Below are 13,236 nucleotides of genomic sequence, written 5' to 3' on the forward strand. Positions count from 1 at the left end.
GTGTTTTGCCTGCATGTAAGTCTGTGTGAGGTTCTTGGATCTTCTGGTACTAGAGTTACAAACAATTGTGAGCTGCTATGTGGGTGATGGGAATTGAATTCTGATCCTCTGGAAGAGCAGCCAGTGCTCTTAACCACTGAGCCATCTTTCCAGCTTTGGTTAGTAGTGTTTTATATCAATGAGATATCTGCTTTTTTGTTGTTGTTGTTTTGTAAGCTGTGAATAGCTACTGGATATTTATGTGGTTGAGACAAAGTTGAGAGTGAAGGAAAAGGAATGAGAGAGAGAACATGGATTATTGCAGAGACTTTGTAGAAAAGGGCAACTAACACAAAAGTAAAGCTCTCTTAGCATGATGAGGGAGTACTGGGCTAAAGTCATCTGCAGCCTCAGAATTTGTAAAATCGTGTCACAAGAAATTCATTCTCCATGTTCAGGCTTTTCTTTTTGGACAGGGTTTCACTGCATAACCTTGACTTGGCTGTCCTGGAACTTGCTCTGTAGACCAGGTTGGCCTTGCACTCAGAGATCCAACTGCCTCTGCCTCCTGAGTGCTGGGATCAAAGGTGAGCACCACCACTGCCTAGCTGAGTTCAGGCTTTTAATAGTCAAGATTCACACACAATTTTCTCAAACACTGGTCTTTATAAAAATGTTAACATGTATTATTTTGAAATATCCCATCAAGAGGAACTCTTGGGGAATCTGGAGACTTGGCTCAGTGGTTAAGAGCACTGACTGCTCTTCTATTGAACCCGGGTCGGGTTCAATTCCCAGCACCCACACGGCAGTTCACCACTGTTTTAACTCCAGTTTCCAGGTGCCTGACTTCCTCTTCTGACCTCTGTGGACTTTGCATTCATTTAAATAGTATTAAAATATTAAATGCAAACAAACATCTTTAAAATCAAGCATTAAACCCCACCAACCAAACCCAGCCCTGGCTCTCAGTCCTCCTGTAATCAGTCACTAAGCAAATCTTGCCTTTCCGCAGTAATAGTTCCATGATTTCAGTATGTCCGCCTTGAGCAGCAAGGGCAAGAGGAGTAAATCCATAGGAGCTCCGTGCATCTGGGTGTGCCCCGGAAGTCAGCATCAGCTTTACCATGTCCCAGTTGCCTAGCTTGGCAGCTTCATGGAGAGCTGTCCTCTTGTTGGCACATTGCAGATTGACATCTGCTCCATGACTGATCAGCAAGGTAGCCATGTCATAGGAGTTTTTCAGAACAGCTGGGAAATTGTGAGGTAGACATTATATAAGAGAGGCTTAAGGTAAGTAGCATATTAGCTAGTGCCCTTCAGTTTCTTAAGGAATTTTCCCCTTCCCCCATGCTCCAGCATTCTGTTTAGTGTTATGCCCAAATCCGTGCAGTCCCGCAAGCTAACAAGGAAACCAAGTCCCATATGTAAAAGCAAAGAGCCTTTATTTTAATCAAGTTTGCAAACTTGCTCTCTCTGCATGACCAATGTATTGGAATAACTGAAGAGCCCTGAGCTCATTTAGAATTGGGTATTCATAGTAGTAAAGGTGGGGGTTAGGAATCTCTGAGGTTCAGGACCCCTAATTGGCTGACATTTGTCTAGTTGTATCCTGGTGAGGTATGCTGGCAGGTGATTGTAGTATGAGGGGACCGGCTTGTTGGGGTATCTGTCCCGCCCAGTACCCCACAGCCGGCAAGCCCCAAAGGAAAATCACACACAGGACTCCATAAGGTTATAGACTGATTGGCCCATTAGCTCAGGTTTCTTGTTCACTCTTATAGCTTATATTAACCCATTATTCTCATCTATGTTAGCCATATGGCTTGATACCTTTTTCAGCTGTCAGCTTACATGGTGCTGCTTCGGTGGTCTGCGCAGGAGTGGCAGAGGAACCTCTCTGCTTCCCAGAATTCTCCTGTTCTCATTGCATCCCCTCTACTTCCTGTCTGGTTTTCCTGCCTATACTGCCTGCCTGGCCAATCAGCGTTTTATTAAAATATGATTGACAGAATACAGACAATTCTCCTGCATCATTTCCCTCTTTTTTTTTTAACAAAGGAAAATACCCATAGTCCATTTGTTGGGAATGTGGGCGTAGTATTTCAGGCTACTTCCTGCTGGTTGGGGCCCTGATAATCTTATGGGGACCTAAAGAAAATTTAGAATTATCATCAAGTCCTGACTGGAGTATCCTGTGAGTCTTGATCATCTCAGGCAGCAGTCTTGAACCTGTTCTGGATGAAGAATTCAAATATCTGGGTCATCTGTTCCTGTCGGAGATTTTTCAGGTGGCCTCCCTTGGTCAAAGGTGATTTTTCTTAACTCTGAATAAATCCAGAGCCTCTCGTTTTCTATGGAAATAAAAGCAAAATCTCTTCTCCAAAGTAACATACTTTTTGACTTCAGTTTTGAAGCCAAGGTATTTTCAAAATACCAATCTTGGGTTAGTTCAGCAGCATTTATAAACAAATGTCTTTTGGCGACTGTTGCTCCTTCCTCAGCATTCAAACAATTTAAAGAGAGCATAATAGCATACAGTATCAAGATTCTCTGTGTATTTTCCATCTTTATATGGCTTTATTTCAACCTCTATTTCTTTTATTTTTACTTTTCCTTTTTGAGACAGGTTCTCTGTATATCTTTGTCCTGGAAAAACTCATTAGACCAGGCTGTCCTTGAACTCACAGAGATCTGTCTGTCTCTGCCTCCCCAGTGCTGGGATTAAAGGTGTATGCTACCACACCTTGAACTCACAGAGGTCAACTACCTCTGTCCCTTAAAGTCTCAAGAGTTCAATTTACCTCTGCCTCTGAAGTGTTGGGATTAAAGGTGTGTACCACCACACCCAACTACTCTCTTTCTTTACTTTAAGAACTTTAACTTTTAGCCTTTTAACACACTGTAAACCATTTAGAGGTTTTCTTCCTCTTTGAATCTCTCTTTACTGTATATCTCTCTTTTTTTGACCACACAAGTCTTTAAGGAGAGGATTAAAACCATGGCTTTGATGGCTAGATCCAGCCCATTTCTTAACTTTCCAGCCTCATGGCTGAGATACCAGCCAGAGCTGTGTTCACTGCCACAACTCTATGGCGTTTCAAGGTCCTTGCTAGCAAGCAAGCTGTAGTATTCTGCTCACAGACCACATTCAGTCGGACTGCCTGCCTAAAAGAGTCAGAGTTTGACCTGGCAGGACAGCCCAGAAAACCGGCATTTTAAAACAGTGCAGCTTTTTTCCTGCTACGGCTGAACACCGAAAAGCATGCGTTCAGCTTTTCATCAACACCGTTTAAGTGTTTTGCGGCAGGACCTCTTAAAAGAGCTGCAGGGTTTTGCAGTTAAAGCTGAGTCAGGAAGCCTCTCTTAGATGAAAGCCTTGCTTGCCTCTAGCAAGCAGAGCAGACCCGAGAAATTGCTGCTACCAAGAAAACATGTTTTACTCTTTCCCAAGCTTTCTCAAGCTTTCTGTGGATTCAGTTATCCACGTGGGCGCCATATGTAGCATGAGGGCCAGCTTGTTGGGGTTTCTATCCTGCCTGATACCCCACAACCAGCAAGTTCCAAAGAAAATCAATCACACAGAGATCTCCATAAGATTATAAACTGATTGGCCCATTAGGTCAGGCTACTTATTTGTTCTTATGACTTATCTTAACCCATTATTCTGATCTATGTTAGCCATATGGCTTGGTACCTTTTTCAGCTGTCAGCTTCCATGGTGCCTCTTCAGTGGTCTGCGCAGGAATGGCAGAGGAACCTCCCTACTTCCCAGAATTCTCCTGTTCTCATTGCATCACCTCTACTTCCTGTCTGGTTTTCCCACCTATACTGCCTGCCTGGCCAATCAGCGTTTTATTAAAATATGATTGACAGAATACAGACAATTCTCCTGCATCAGGTGATCCTATCTACAGTGGTTGGAATGTCCGGCATTTCCTTTGAATGGTCTGCTCTTGGGTGGTGCTAGGTAATCTCAGTTTCTGGTTCTTTCTGCAACCAAGTATTGCCTCAGGGTAAACTACTGAGGCTCAGGCCTCTTACTAAATTTATTGATGGCTGAGTTCTACTCTGGCAGGTGATAATGGTTAGAAGTAAAGAACTTCCTTTGGGTGATCTGTTCATATTTAGCTTACCATGGCTGGCCCCCACACTGTAAATAACCTCTCTTCCATGTTTCTTTAAGCAATCCTAATTAAACTAACTGGATCATCAAAAACAAGGACATGAAGGGGGAGAGGTGGTGGCTGAAAAGAGGAAGGAGATTGGAGGGAGAGGAGAAGGTAATATGGGAATAGACATTACAGAAATACATTGTACACACAGATGAAAATGTCATGATGATGGTGTATGCCTAAATGCTAATGTAGGACCCAGGGCAGCTTGGTACACGTCTGCCAAGACAGGCTCTATAGAGACCAACTGGAAAGTAGGCCTGAGTCTCAGTAGTTTACCCTAAGGCAATTCTTGGTTCCAAGAAAGACCACAAACTGAGACCATCCAGTCACTGCCATCCAAAGGATGGAACAGACCATCCAAAGGAAATTCCTAACATTCCACCTATTGTAGATAGGATCACTTGATGTCCCTTAGGCCAGCACACACCCATCTCCTTTTCATCAGAGCACCCATAGACAAATATCAGCCAGTCAGGGGTCCCGAACCTTAGAAATCCCTCACCCCAACCTCTACTATTATAAAAGCCTCACCCCAACTGTGTTCAGGGCTCTCCCATGCTGTGGGAGCTCCTTCTGCTCCGTTAGCCAAAAGCCTTTAAGATACCAGCCCACTTGGGCATGGTCTCTTTGGCTTGAAAAAGCAGCTTCAGACTTCGCTTCGGCTACCAGACTCTTCCTGATCGTGCAGAGGGCTGTTGTCTAGGACTGTGATCTGTAAGTTTTTCTCTTTAAATAAATAACTCTTTTAATAATCATAATTCCAAACTGGTGTTTGTGACTTACTCCTTTACTCCAATTCTGCCAATACAGTGGACACACAGAGAATCTGAGTTCAAACTTGAGTAAGAATAAAGGCTTGAGCTTTTACATACGAACTCAGTCTCCTTGTTGGCTTTTTGGGGACTCTGTGGATCTGGGCATAACAGCTAAGTCAGTGTACAAACCAACTCTCCCTGTATTTACCACCTAAAAATACATCACACTTTGTCACTTTGAAGAAATGTTAATGAAACCCAGTATAATGTGTAAATAATGTATGCCTTTTTTTTTTTTAAGAATGAAAGAGGGGGCTGGAGAGATGGCTCAGAGGTTAAGAGCATTGCCTGCTCTTCCAAAGGTCCTGAGTTCAATTCCCAGCAACCACATGGTGGCTCACAACCATCAGTAATGGAGTCTGGTGCCCTCTTCTGGCCTGCAGGCATACTCACAGACAGAATATTGTATACATAATAAATAAATATTTTAAAAAAAAGAATGAAAGAAAAGAAGGGCCAGTTATTATAATCTGTTGGCCTGGTCTGTCACCTGGAGACCCTGTTCCCTCAAGAGACAAGTCCCGCCCACTCCCAACCACCCCCTTCTACCTCCTCTCCAGCCTGCTCTTTCTCTTCCTGTCCCTCTTTAGAAGAGGTAACTACTGCCTCTTTGCCTGCTTCAGTCTCTCCCCTTCCCCTTTCCTTTTCATAGCCCACTAAATAAACTTAATACCCAAATCCTCTCTCTCTGCATGGCGTATCTGTCTGTCTCTCACCTGCTGTGGTTTCCCACCCGCCAAGGGGGCTCGCCGCTACCACACCAAGGCCTTGGGTGGCTTGCTGCTTCTCTACCATAGGACTGCAGCCCCTTGTGAGACTGGTCCCCCACCACTGTGTGTTTATAAACTATAACACCAGTGATATGGTCCAATGGGCAAAGGCACTTGCTCACATCTGACAAGCTGTGTTCCGTTTCTGGGCCACACATGATGGAAGGAGAGAATCAATTTCTACAAGTTTTTGTCATATGACCTCCATACTTGTGCCATGTTAGTGCACCCTCCAGTCGCCCATACACGATGAGTAAATGAATGTAAAACTATTATGAAAGCGGAAAGAAAACACATGTTCATCTATAAATCAAGTGGAGAGAAATGTTAAGGCAAGGTGACATCATTGTCTACTAAAATTACCCCTTCACCCACGACAGGGTGGTGGCAACCACTTTTATTTACATGTTAATTCTAATTTTGGAATTGTTTATGAAAAGCATCTTTAATAAAAGTGAATTCTATATTTTTAATGAGAGTCTAAATTCTTAGTACAGTTCTAGAATGTCTGCAGCTGCTTAGCAGGAGAACCCTAACAGCAACTGAAGCCACCTCAGCAAATGAATGGATAACTAAAATGTAATTTACATCTATATAGGAGAAAGGCTCTGCCCTGGGAAATGAGAGTTTGGACATTCCCAAAGTACAGGTGCTCCATGAAGTTCTTTTTGATGAAACTGATCATGGAGTTGCAACAACCAAATCATAGTACTGGCCTAGAGTCACAGCACCACAAACACACAACATGAATAAATGAAAGGCAAAAATCCAGAGAGGAAGACAGCTGCCCACCATCACTGTGAAAGCCTGGAAGTTTAAAGTGTGTTTGCCTTTATGTGACTATTAGCACACCAGACACCCACAGTTTTGAGGATGTGGGACTGACCTGCACTCCTGTGGCTTATGCAAGGCCTTCTAAGAAAGACTCAGCCCCAGGAGACAACATTGGAGTGCTGGGAAAAATTACATTTGTGCTGGGTTTAAAGAGCCAGCCATTATTGTTCTCTGTTTTTTCCAACTGTCTTTCTTCTTCCTCAGAGGATTTTTCTTTTTTAGGTTTTATTCTTGGCATATGGTTTCAAAATCGATGCTAGCTTTCAGCTCACTTTGTGAGCTAAAAATTGAGAATAGTTAGTTATAAGTGGAAGTTATGCCCAGCTGGATACAATCTAAAAACCAGGTTTCTCTGTCTGACCAGCAGGGAACGAATGGACAGTGTGGGACGGAGGAGACCTGGACCTGCTTTAAGGACAAGCCGCTCATTTACCTGTAAAAAGAGGAGAATTGCCTTCAAGATTCTTAGCATTTGGGTTGCAGCCATTGAGAAGTAGAAAATGGGCATTTTCTAGGAGGCTACTGCTGACAGCCAAAAAAAGTGGTGTTTCTCCATTGTGGGTGGTTTGTTCCCACGTACTGGGTTTGGAAGCTGAAATAAATCCATCACACCACACAGGTTAAGATGCAGAAATAAACTTATTCTTCAGAAGCATCAAGGGGAGTGAAAAGGAGTTTACCATTCAGGGCTATTTCTAAGATGTTCCTATTTAACTGCACTGCCGCCATATGCAGAGGAAGCCAACCATCCACATTGGCTTCACCAAATGCAGAATGGTACTTGGTTAAGTGTGCCAATGCATCTTCCTTACCTAGTAACAAGGAAAACAAAGCAGATTCATATTTGGCACACACAGGAGCCCATGCTGCTTCTGGAATCTACACCAAAGCTGGTGTGAAGGAGTAGAATCCAAGCACCATCTTCAGTGACAGGCAAGTTTAAATATCATGAGACCAGCATTGAGGCCTTGCACCCAGCATTCCTCACATCCAGATCCAGGAACACTCCCACCTCTGTCTGCACAGGAGTTCTGGCATTCTTTGATAACTTATGCTGAAGTATTTTATCCCAGAAAAGACCACTTCAGACTGTGGGCCGCTCAAATGCCTAGTCTATAGGAAAATAGTAAAAAACCAGAGACAGATATTGTGATTCAACCTGAAGATCAGAAAAGCAAAGCAACCAGCCACTAGAGAACTCTTACATCTTTGAAATCTTCAGACTGAAATTGGAGTGAGTTCCTGTCTCATTCTGCCTTATATTCCTCTCTAGTGCTGTGATTAAAGGTGTGCTACCACCACAGTCCAGCCTCAATGGCTAACTAGTATGGTTGCTGGGATTAAAGGTGTGTCCACCACTGTCTGGCCTGTGTGGTTGACTACTGTGGCTGCTTTGTGTGGACCTTCAGGCAAGCTTTATTTATTAAAACACAATTAATATATCAATATATTTCCATTTTTTGTCTAAAAATAAATAATATTAGAAACTATATATAGTAAGTACAATATTTAAACTATATATAGGCAATAAATACATCAACAATGTCTAGTCCACTTGCATTTGACAAATTCTGAGAAAATATTCCATATCTATACTATCTTGGTGAGTCCAAAGTCTTGTACCTAAATTACTTTTTATTATAACTTGCTTTCTGCATCTAGTAAATGGGGAAAACTATAACTATCTAGTCTTCAACTCCCTCAGAGATTCAAGAAGGAAATAATATTAACCAAGTAAGCAGGAAGTGTGACCAAGCAACTTCCAAAAAAATGTGAGAAATGACAGAAACAACTGGCTGCCTGGACAGTCACCCAAAGTTCCTCTGCAATGTTGGGGCATCCATCTTCTACAGGATCCATCCATATCCAGTAGGCCTAGCGCATCTGACAGACTTTTCTGTGAAGTGGGATATTCTGAGGGGTTGTCCCTCCTTGTCTTGAAAATGTTTGACAGCTACTCTCTTGTGTCCTGCTTGTCTAATTAGGACAGCATACTGTTGAGGCAAGCACTTTTTTGACCATTGGCTCACACTGAACACAATGAAAGTAAACTCCATGTGGAGTTTCTTCAATGCCCATCATCTTCTCTGAAGTAGATGGGAACTGACAGGAGCAGACATGTCTCATTGTCATAAAAAACACCTATGTTATTCAACCATCTTAAATGACATATTCTCTAGATCTCTAAAGTGTTTGAAGGTGACCTGTCTATCTAAAATATATCTTTGTCTGACCTTGAAAACATACCTAATGTGACTACAGGTTTGATTATAATAGATAACCTGCATTTCCTTATTATCCTAAACAGTTGGTAGTAATAATGTGCAAGGACTGGAAATTTACATTACATTGTTAAATGAGCTGTGTAGATATAATACCCTGACCAAGAGTAGAAACATATGTACAGTATAACAAAATTAAGTTTAAATTTGTATCAATGTACAAAATTTGTATACAATATACAAAAATCTAATCCAATGTAAAACATTTAAAACTAATATTGCTTTTAAAAAGTAGATTCAATAATCTACCTTTTAATCTCATCTATATCATCTCTTTTTCTTTTCAGAATAGATTCAACAATCTACCCTTTTATCCTATCATATTTATATCCCCCTTTTTCTTTTCAGAACAAGAACTCTGAATCTAATCTCCTTTGTTAACTTTCCTCCTGCCCATAACCAGTAGCAGCTGGTAACTAACCCCTCAGAACAATGACAAAAATCCATAACCCATTGAATGACCAAAAACTACCCACCCCACCTCTTGGTATCATATTCTTAAATTTACTTTCTGATGTCTGGGGGTGATGGTATCTTTAAGGAATCCTGAAAAGAAAAATTTGGGTTAGTTGTCAAATCCTGGGAGAGGTAGCGGTATCATTTTTTGTGCAGTCTCAGCATACTAGGAAAATGTATGTGTTGTCTCAAGCCCAGACTGTCAGACTGGATCATCTTAGCTAGCCACCTCAAAATTGTTCTAAGCAGTTTATAGTCTAAAGCCAATCTTTAGGTGGTGTTTTCAGCTTAGTGGTGTTATCATAGTCCTGGAGGAATTGTCATTGTGGGACCCCATCCTCCTTTTGGAGATTTGAAAGGTAGCTGTTAGGCATGCTCATGGTTCACTGCAGAAAACTGATAGAATCAAATCCAAAATCATGTACAGGAAGGTAGATGAAACCTTTTTCTAGAATCAGTTAATACTCTAATATGACCATTATATCATGACAAAAAAATTATATATATATATGTATATATATCTATATATTTTATAAATCTTATAACTTAAGAAAAGCTGTTAGAGTCAACATAAAACCAAAGGATTATGAGATTAGTAGCAATAAAATAGTCCTTAAATATTTGTTTTTCTTATGTCCCAGAATACGTGGCTCCTCTGACATGAGACATTTGGATTTCACGTTAATAAGCCTGCTTGGGTTTAGAGAAGGAGAGAGCCACACTCCAACTCCAAAGCCAGCTTTAACCTTGAACTTGACTGAGACTACAGAAAGACCATTTGCTTAAATGTCTGTAGAAAACAGTAGAAACAAACATTTGGAAAGATTTATGAAATTCTATCCTATTGAAAATGTATTATACCAATATGCCAATTTACTCTTTTTCTTGAGACATTTTTTTTTTCTGGATAATTTGTCCATTTTTTCAGATGTCTCATTTGTCCAGTGATCTTCATATTCCTTAGCTGATGTCTTCATTCTCCTGAAAAGACAGAAACAAAACCCTTCCCCAACCCTAATTTTGGGGATATTCTCTTTTGTCAAGTTATATCTGATCAAATGAAAAGCATTTGTTAGTTTTAAAGGTTAGTGTACATTAAATGGCCATGTTAATGAACTATCATCTCTTCTAATTAAGAGATGTTTCTTGTTCAAATCAAACCTTACTAATTCTGATACTATCCATGGCTTTTCTTCTCCTGTGGAAACAAAAGCAAAGCCCCTTCCCCAGTGAAACACATGTCCTGATTTCCATTCTGAGGTCAGAACATCCTTAAAGTATATTAGCTGATTTAATTCTGTAGTTTTTTTCTACTATCCAATGTCTCTTCACAGTTGTTGTTCCTTTCTCATTAGCATTTAGAAAAGTCAAAGTTAATAAAGCATTATGCAATCTATTTCTGGTGATATTTATCATTCCTTTCTGTTTATTTAACATTCTTTAGAGTTCAATTTGATCTTTCTATAACTGCCTGTGTGGTATACCTATATTATGTTTTATGTTATAATGAGCAAAAAACTCATTTATTTTCTTAGAGACATATACTGGAACATTGTTTGTCTTTGTTTGTACAGGTACACCCATGATGGCCATAACTTCCAGCAAATGTGTGATTACTGAATCAGCCTTTTCTGAACTCAAAGCAGTTGCCCATTGAAAACCTGAGTAAGTATCAATGGTGTGGTGTACATATTTTAGATCTCCAAATTCTACAGAATGCAACACATCAATCTGCCAGATTTCATTCCTTTGAGTACCCTGTAAGTTACTCCCTGCAGGTTGTGGTGCTTGGTTATATAAATAACAAGTAGTACATTTTCTTATAATTTCCTTGGCTTGTTGCCATGTGATGGAAAAGTCTTTTTTTTTTAAAAACTTTTGCTATTGACAAGATTTTTTAAAAATGAAATTCTGAGGACTTCAGCATATTCTAATCAATAATTGATTGATTTCTATGTTACCTTGTGCTAGAGGACTTAGGAGACCTGTACGGTATTGGATGTATGTTATGTATATGGGATGATTCCTATTCCTGATTGTATCTTGTCACTGAATAAATAATAAAGTCAATTCTGTATCATCTGGTATAAATTCAGCAGTTTCAATATGCAAAACAACTCTTTCTGCATACTATGAATTAGTAACTATATTGAGAAGGCCTTTAAAATACTTTAGTACCATAAGAAAAGCATATAATTCTGACTTTTTGACAGAATTATAAGGGCTTTGATATACGTTACTTAAATTTTCTGATTTGTAACCAGCCTTTCCTGATTTATTTGCATTAGTATAGAATGTAGGGGCTTCAATTATTGGTGTGCCCTGTACAACACAAGGAAGGATCCAGCTAAGTTCTCTTTATAAGATGAATTCTCTTGTTTTGGAATAGTTGTTACTAATCTCTCCCAAAAGTTATTACAAGTATTTGCCAGGGTTCACTTTCTTCCCATTATTTTTAATTTCATCATTATTAAAAGGTACTATAATTTTTGCTGAGTCTATTATTGCTAATTGATGAAGTCTCAATTTTTCTTTTATAATTAATTCAGAGGCCCTTTCCACATAACTTTTTAATTTTTTTAGTCAGTTTATGCAGTAAAGATAAGATTCAGAAACACATGATATACATGTGCCATCTGTAATTTCTCTTTAATCAAAACCAATTCTCTTTCTGCTTCAGCTGATATTCTTTGGGACTATTTAAGTCCTTGTTATCATCTAAGGTTTTGTTTAAATTAATCAGGTCATCAGGACCTATCCTAATAGTGTATGGTAGATAGGAAATGTCTTCTAGCAATCTCTGGGAGTCATTAAGAGTCTACAATCAGTTTCTCCTAATTTGTACCTTTTGGGGTCTAATTTTTTATAAAACTATTTTATCGCCTAAATAATTAATAGAATCTCCTTTCTATTTTTCAGGAGCAATTTGTAATCTCCAACAAGGCAAAATTTTCTTCTTCAAACACTCTTTCTAAAGTATCTACATTTGAATCAGATAGTAAAACATCATCCATGTAATGTTAAACTATAGATTCAGGAAATTGCTTACATATCATTTCCAATGGCCATTTTACATAATATTGGCACAGGTTGAAATGATTTAACATTCCCTGTGGCAGAACCATTGATATCTTTTAAGCAGGCTGAGAATTATTGTAAGGAGGTACTGTGAAAGCAAATTTTTCTCTGTCTTTTTCTTGTAAAGGTATAGTAAAGAAACAATCTTTTAAATCAATAACTATAAGAGGTTATCCTTTAGGCTATAGAGAAGGCAAAGGTATGTCAGACTGTAGAGAGCTCATTGGGTGAATCATCTTATTAACAGTTCTTAGATCTGTTACTGTTCTCCATTTTTCAGGTTTTTCTTTAACAACAAATACAAGAGAATTCCAAGGGCTGGTTGATTCTTCAACATGCTGAGCTTTTAGTTGTTCCTGTTCAAGCTGTTCTAAAGTCTGCAGTTTCTCTGTTGTTAAAGGCCATTGCTTAACCCATACAGGTTTGTCTGTCAACCATTTTAAAGGTAGGGCTGTTGGCGCCTTTGGAAGATCAGCAGCTATTGTGCTCTTTATTGTACAACCTAAAACATTGGTGACCATTTCTTATAATATCTTGTAATATTTTTACCAGAAACATATGTTAACTTATGGTTTGTTTCTAAGATTGGGAGAATGTTAATCTGAGTATTCTATTGCTGCAAAAAAATAATGCCCCTACAAATTCATTGCTGTGTTAGTCACAAATTTAAATTGGGTTTAATTTTCCTCTCTGTCCTTCTAGTCCTATACATTCAACCCATCTCATTCTCTGCTTTACCTGAGATAATGTTCTGATTCCTAAAAACTGAACTTTTACATCCTGTAGAGGCTAATTTGGAAGCCAAGATTTTGATAAAATTATTGTTACAGCCACACCTGTGTCT

The 13,236-nt window shown here is 39.4% G+C and overlaps 1 protein-coding gene across 2 annotated transcripts in view; it reads right to left on the reverse strand.

Moving 5' to 3' along the window:
* Asb14 (ankyrin repeat and SOCS box containing 14) overlaps positions 1-13,236 on the reverse strand; it is a 30,233-nt gene that overhangs the window by 8,797 nt on the left and 8,200 nt on the right. For both annotated transcript variants that reach the window (XM_048421696.3, XM_085687798.2), the window contains 3 exons: positions 7,257-7,388; positions 7,010-7,168; positions 985-1,230 (listed from right to left, as the gene is read on the reverse strand). In XM_048421696.3, coding sequence (XP_048277653.3) covers positions 985-1,230; positions 7,010-7,168; positions 7,257-7,305 — 454 coding nt within the window. In that variant the 5' untranslated portion in view covers positions 7,306-7,388. The remainder of the gene's footprint in view (positions 1-984; positions 1,231-7,009; positions 7,169-7,256; positions 7,389-13,236) is intronic.

This window comes from Myodes glareolus, chromosome 5, assembly GCF_982192425.1.
Source record: "Myodes glareolus chromosome 5, mMyoGla1.1, whole genome shotgun sequence".
Classification (NCBI taxonomy): Eukaryota; Metazoa; Chordata; class Mammalia; order Rodentia; family Cricetidae; genus Myodes; species Myodes glareolus.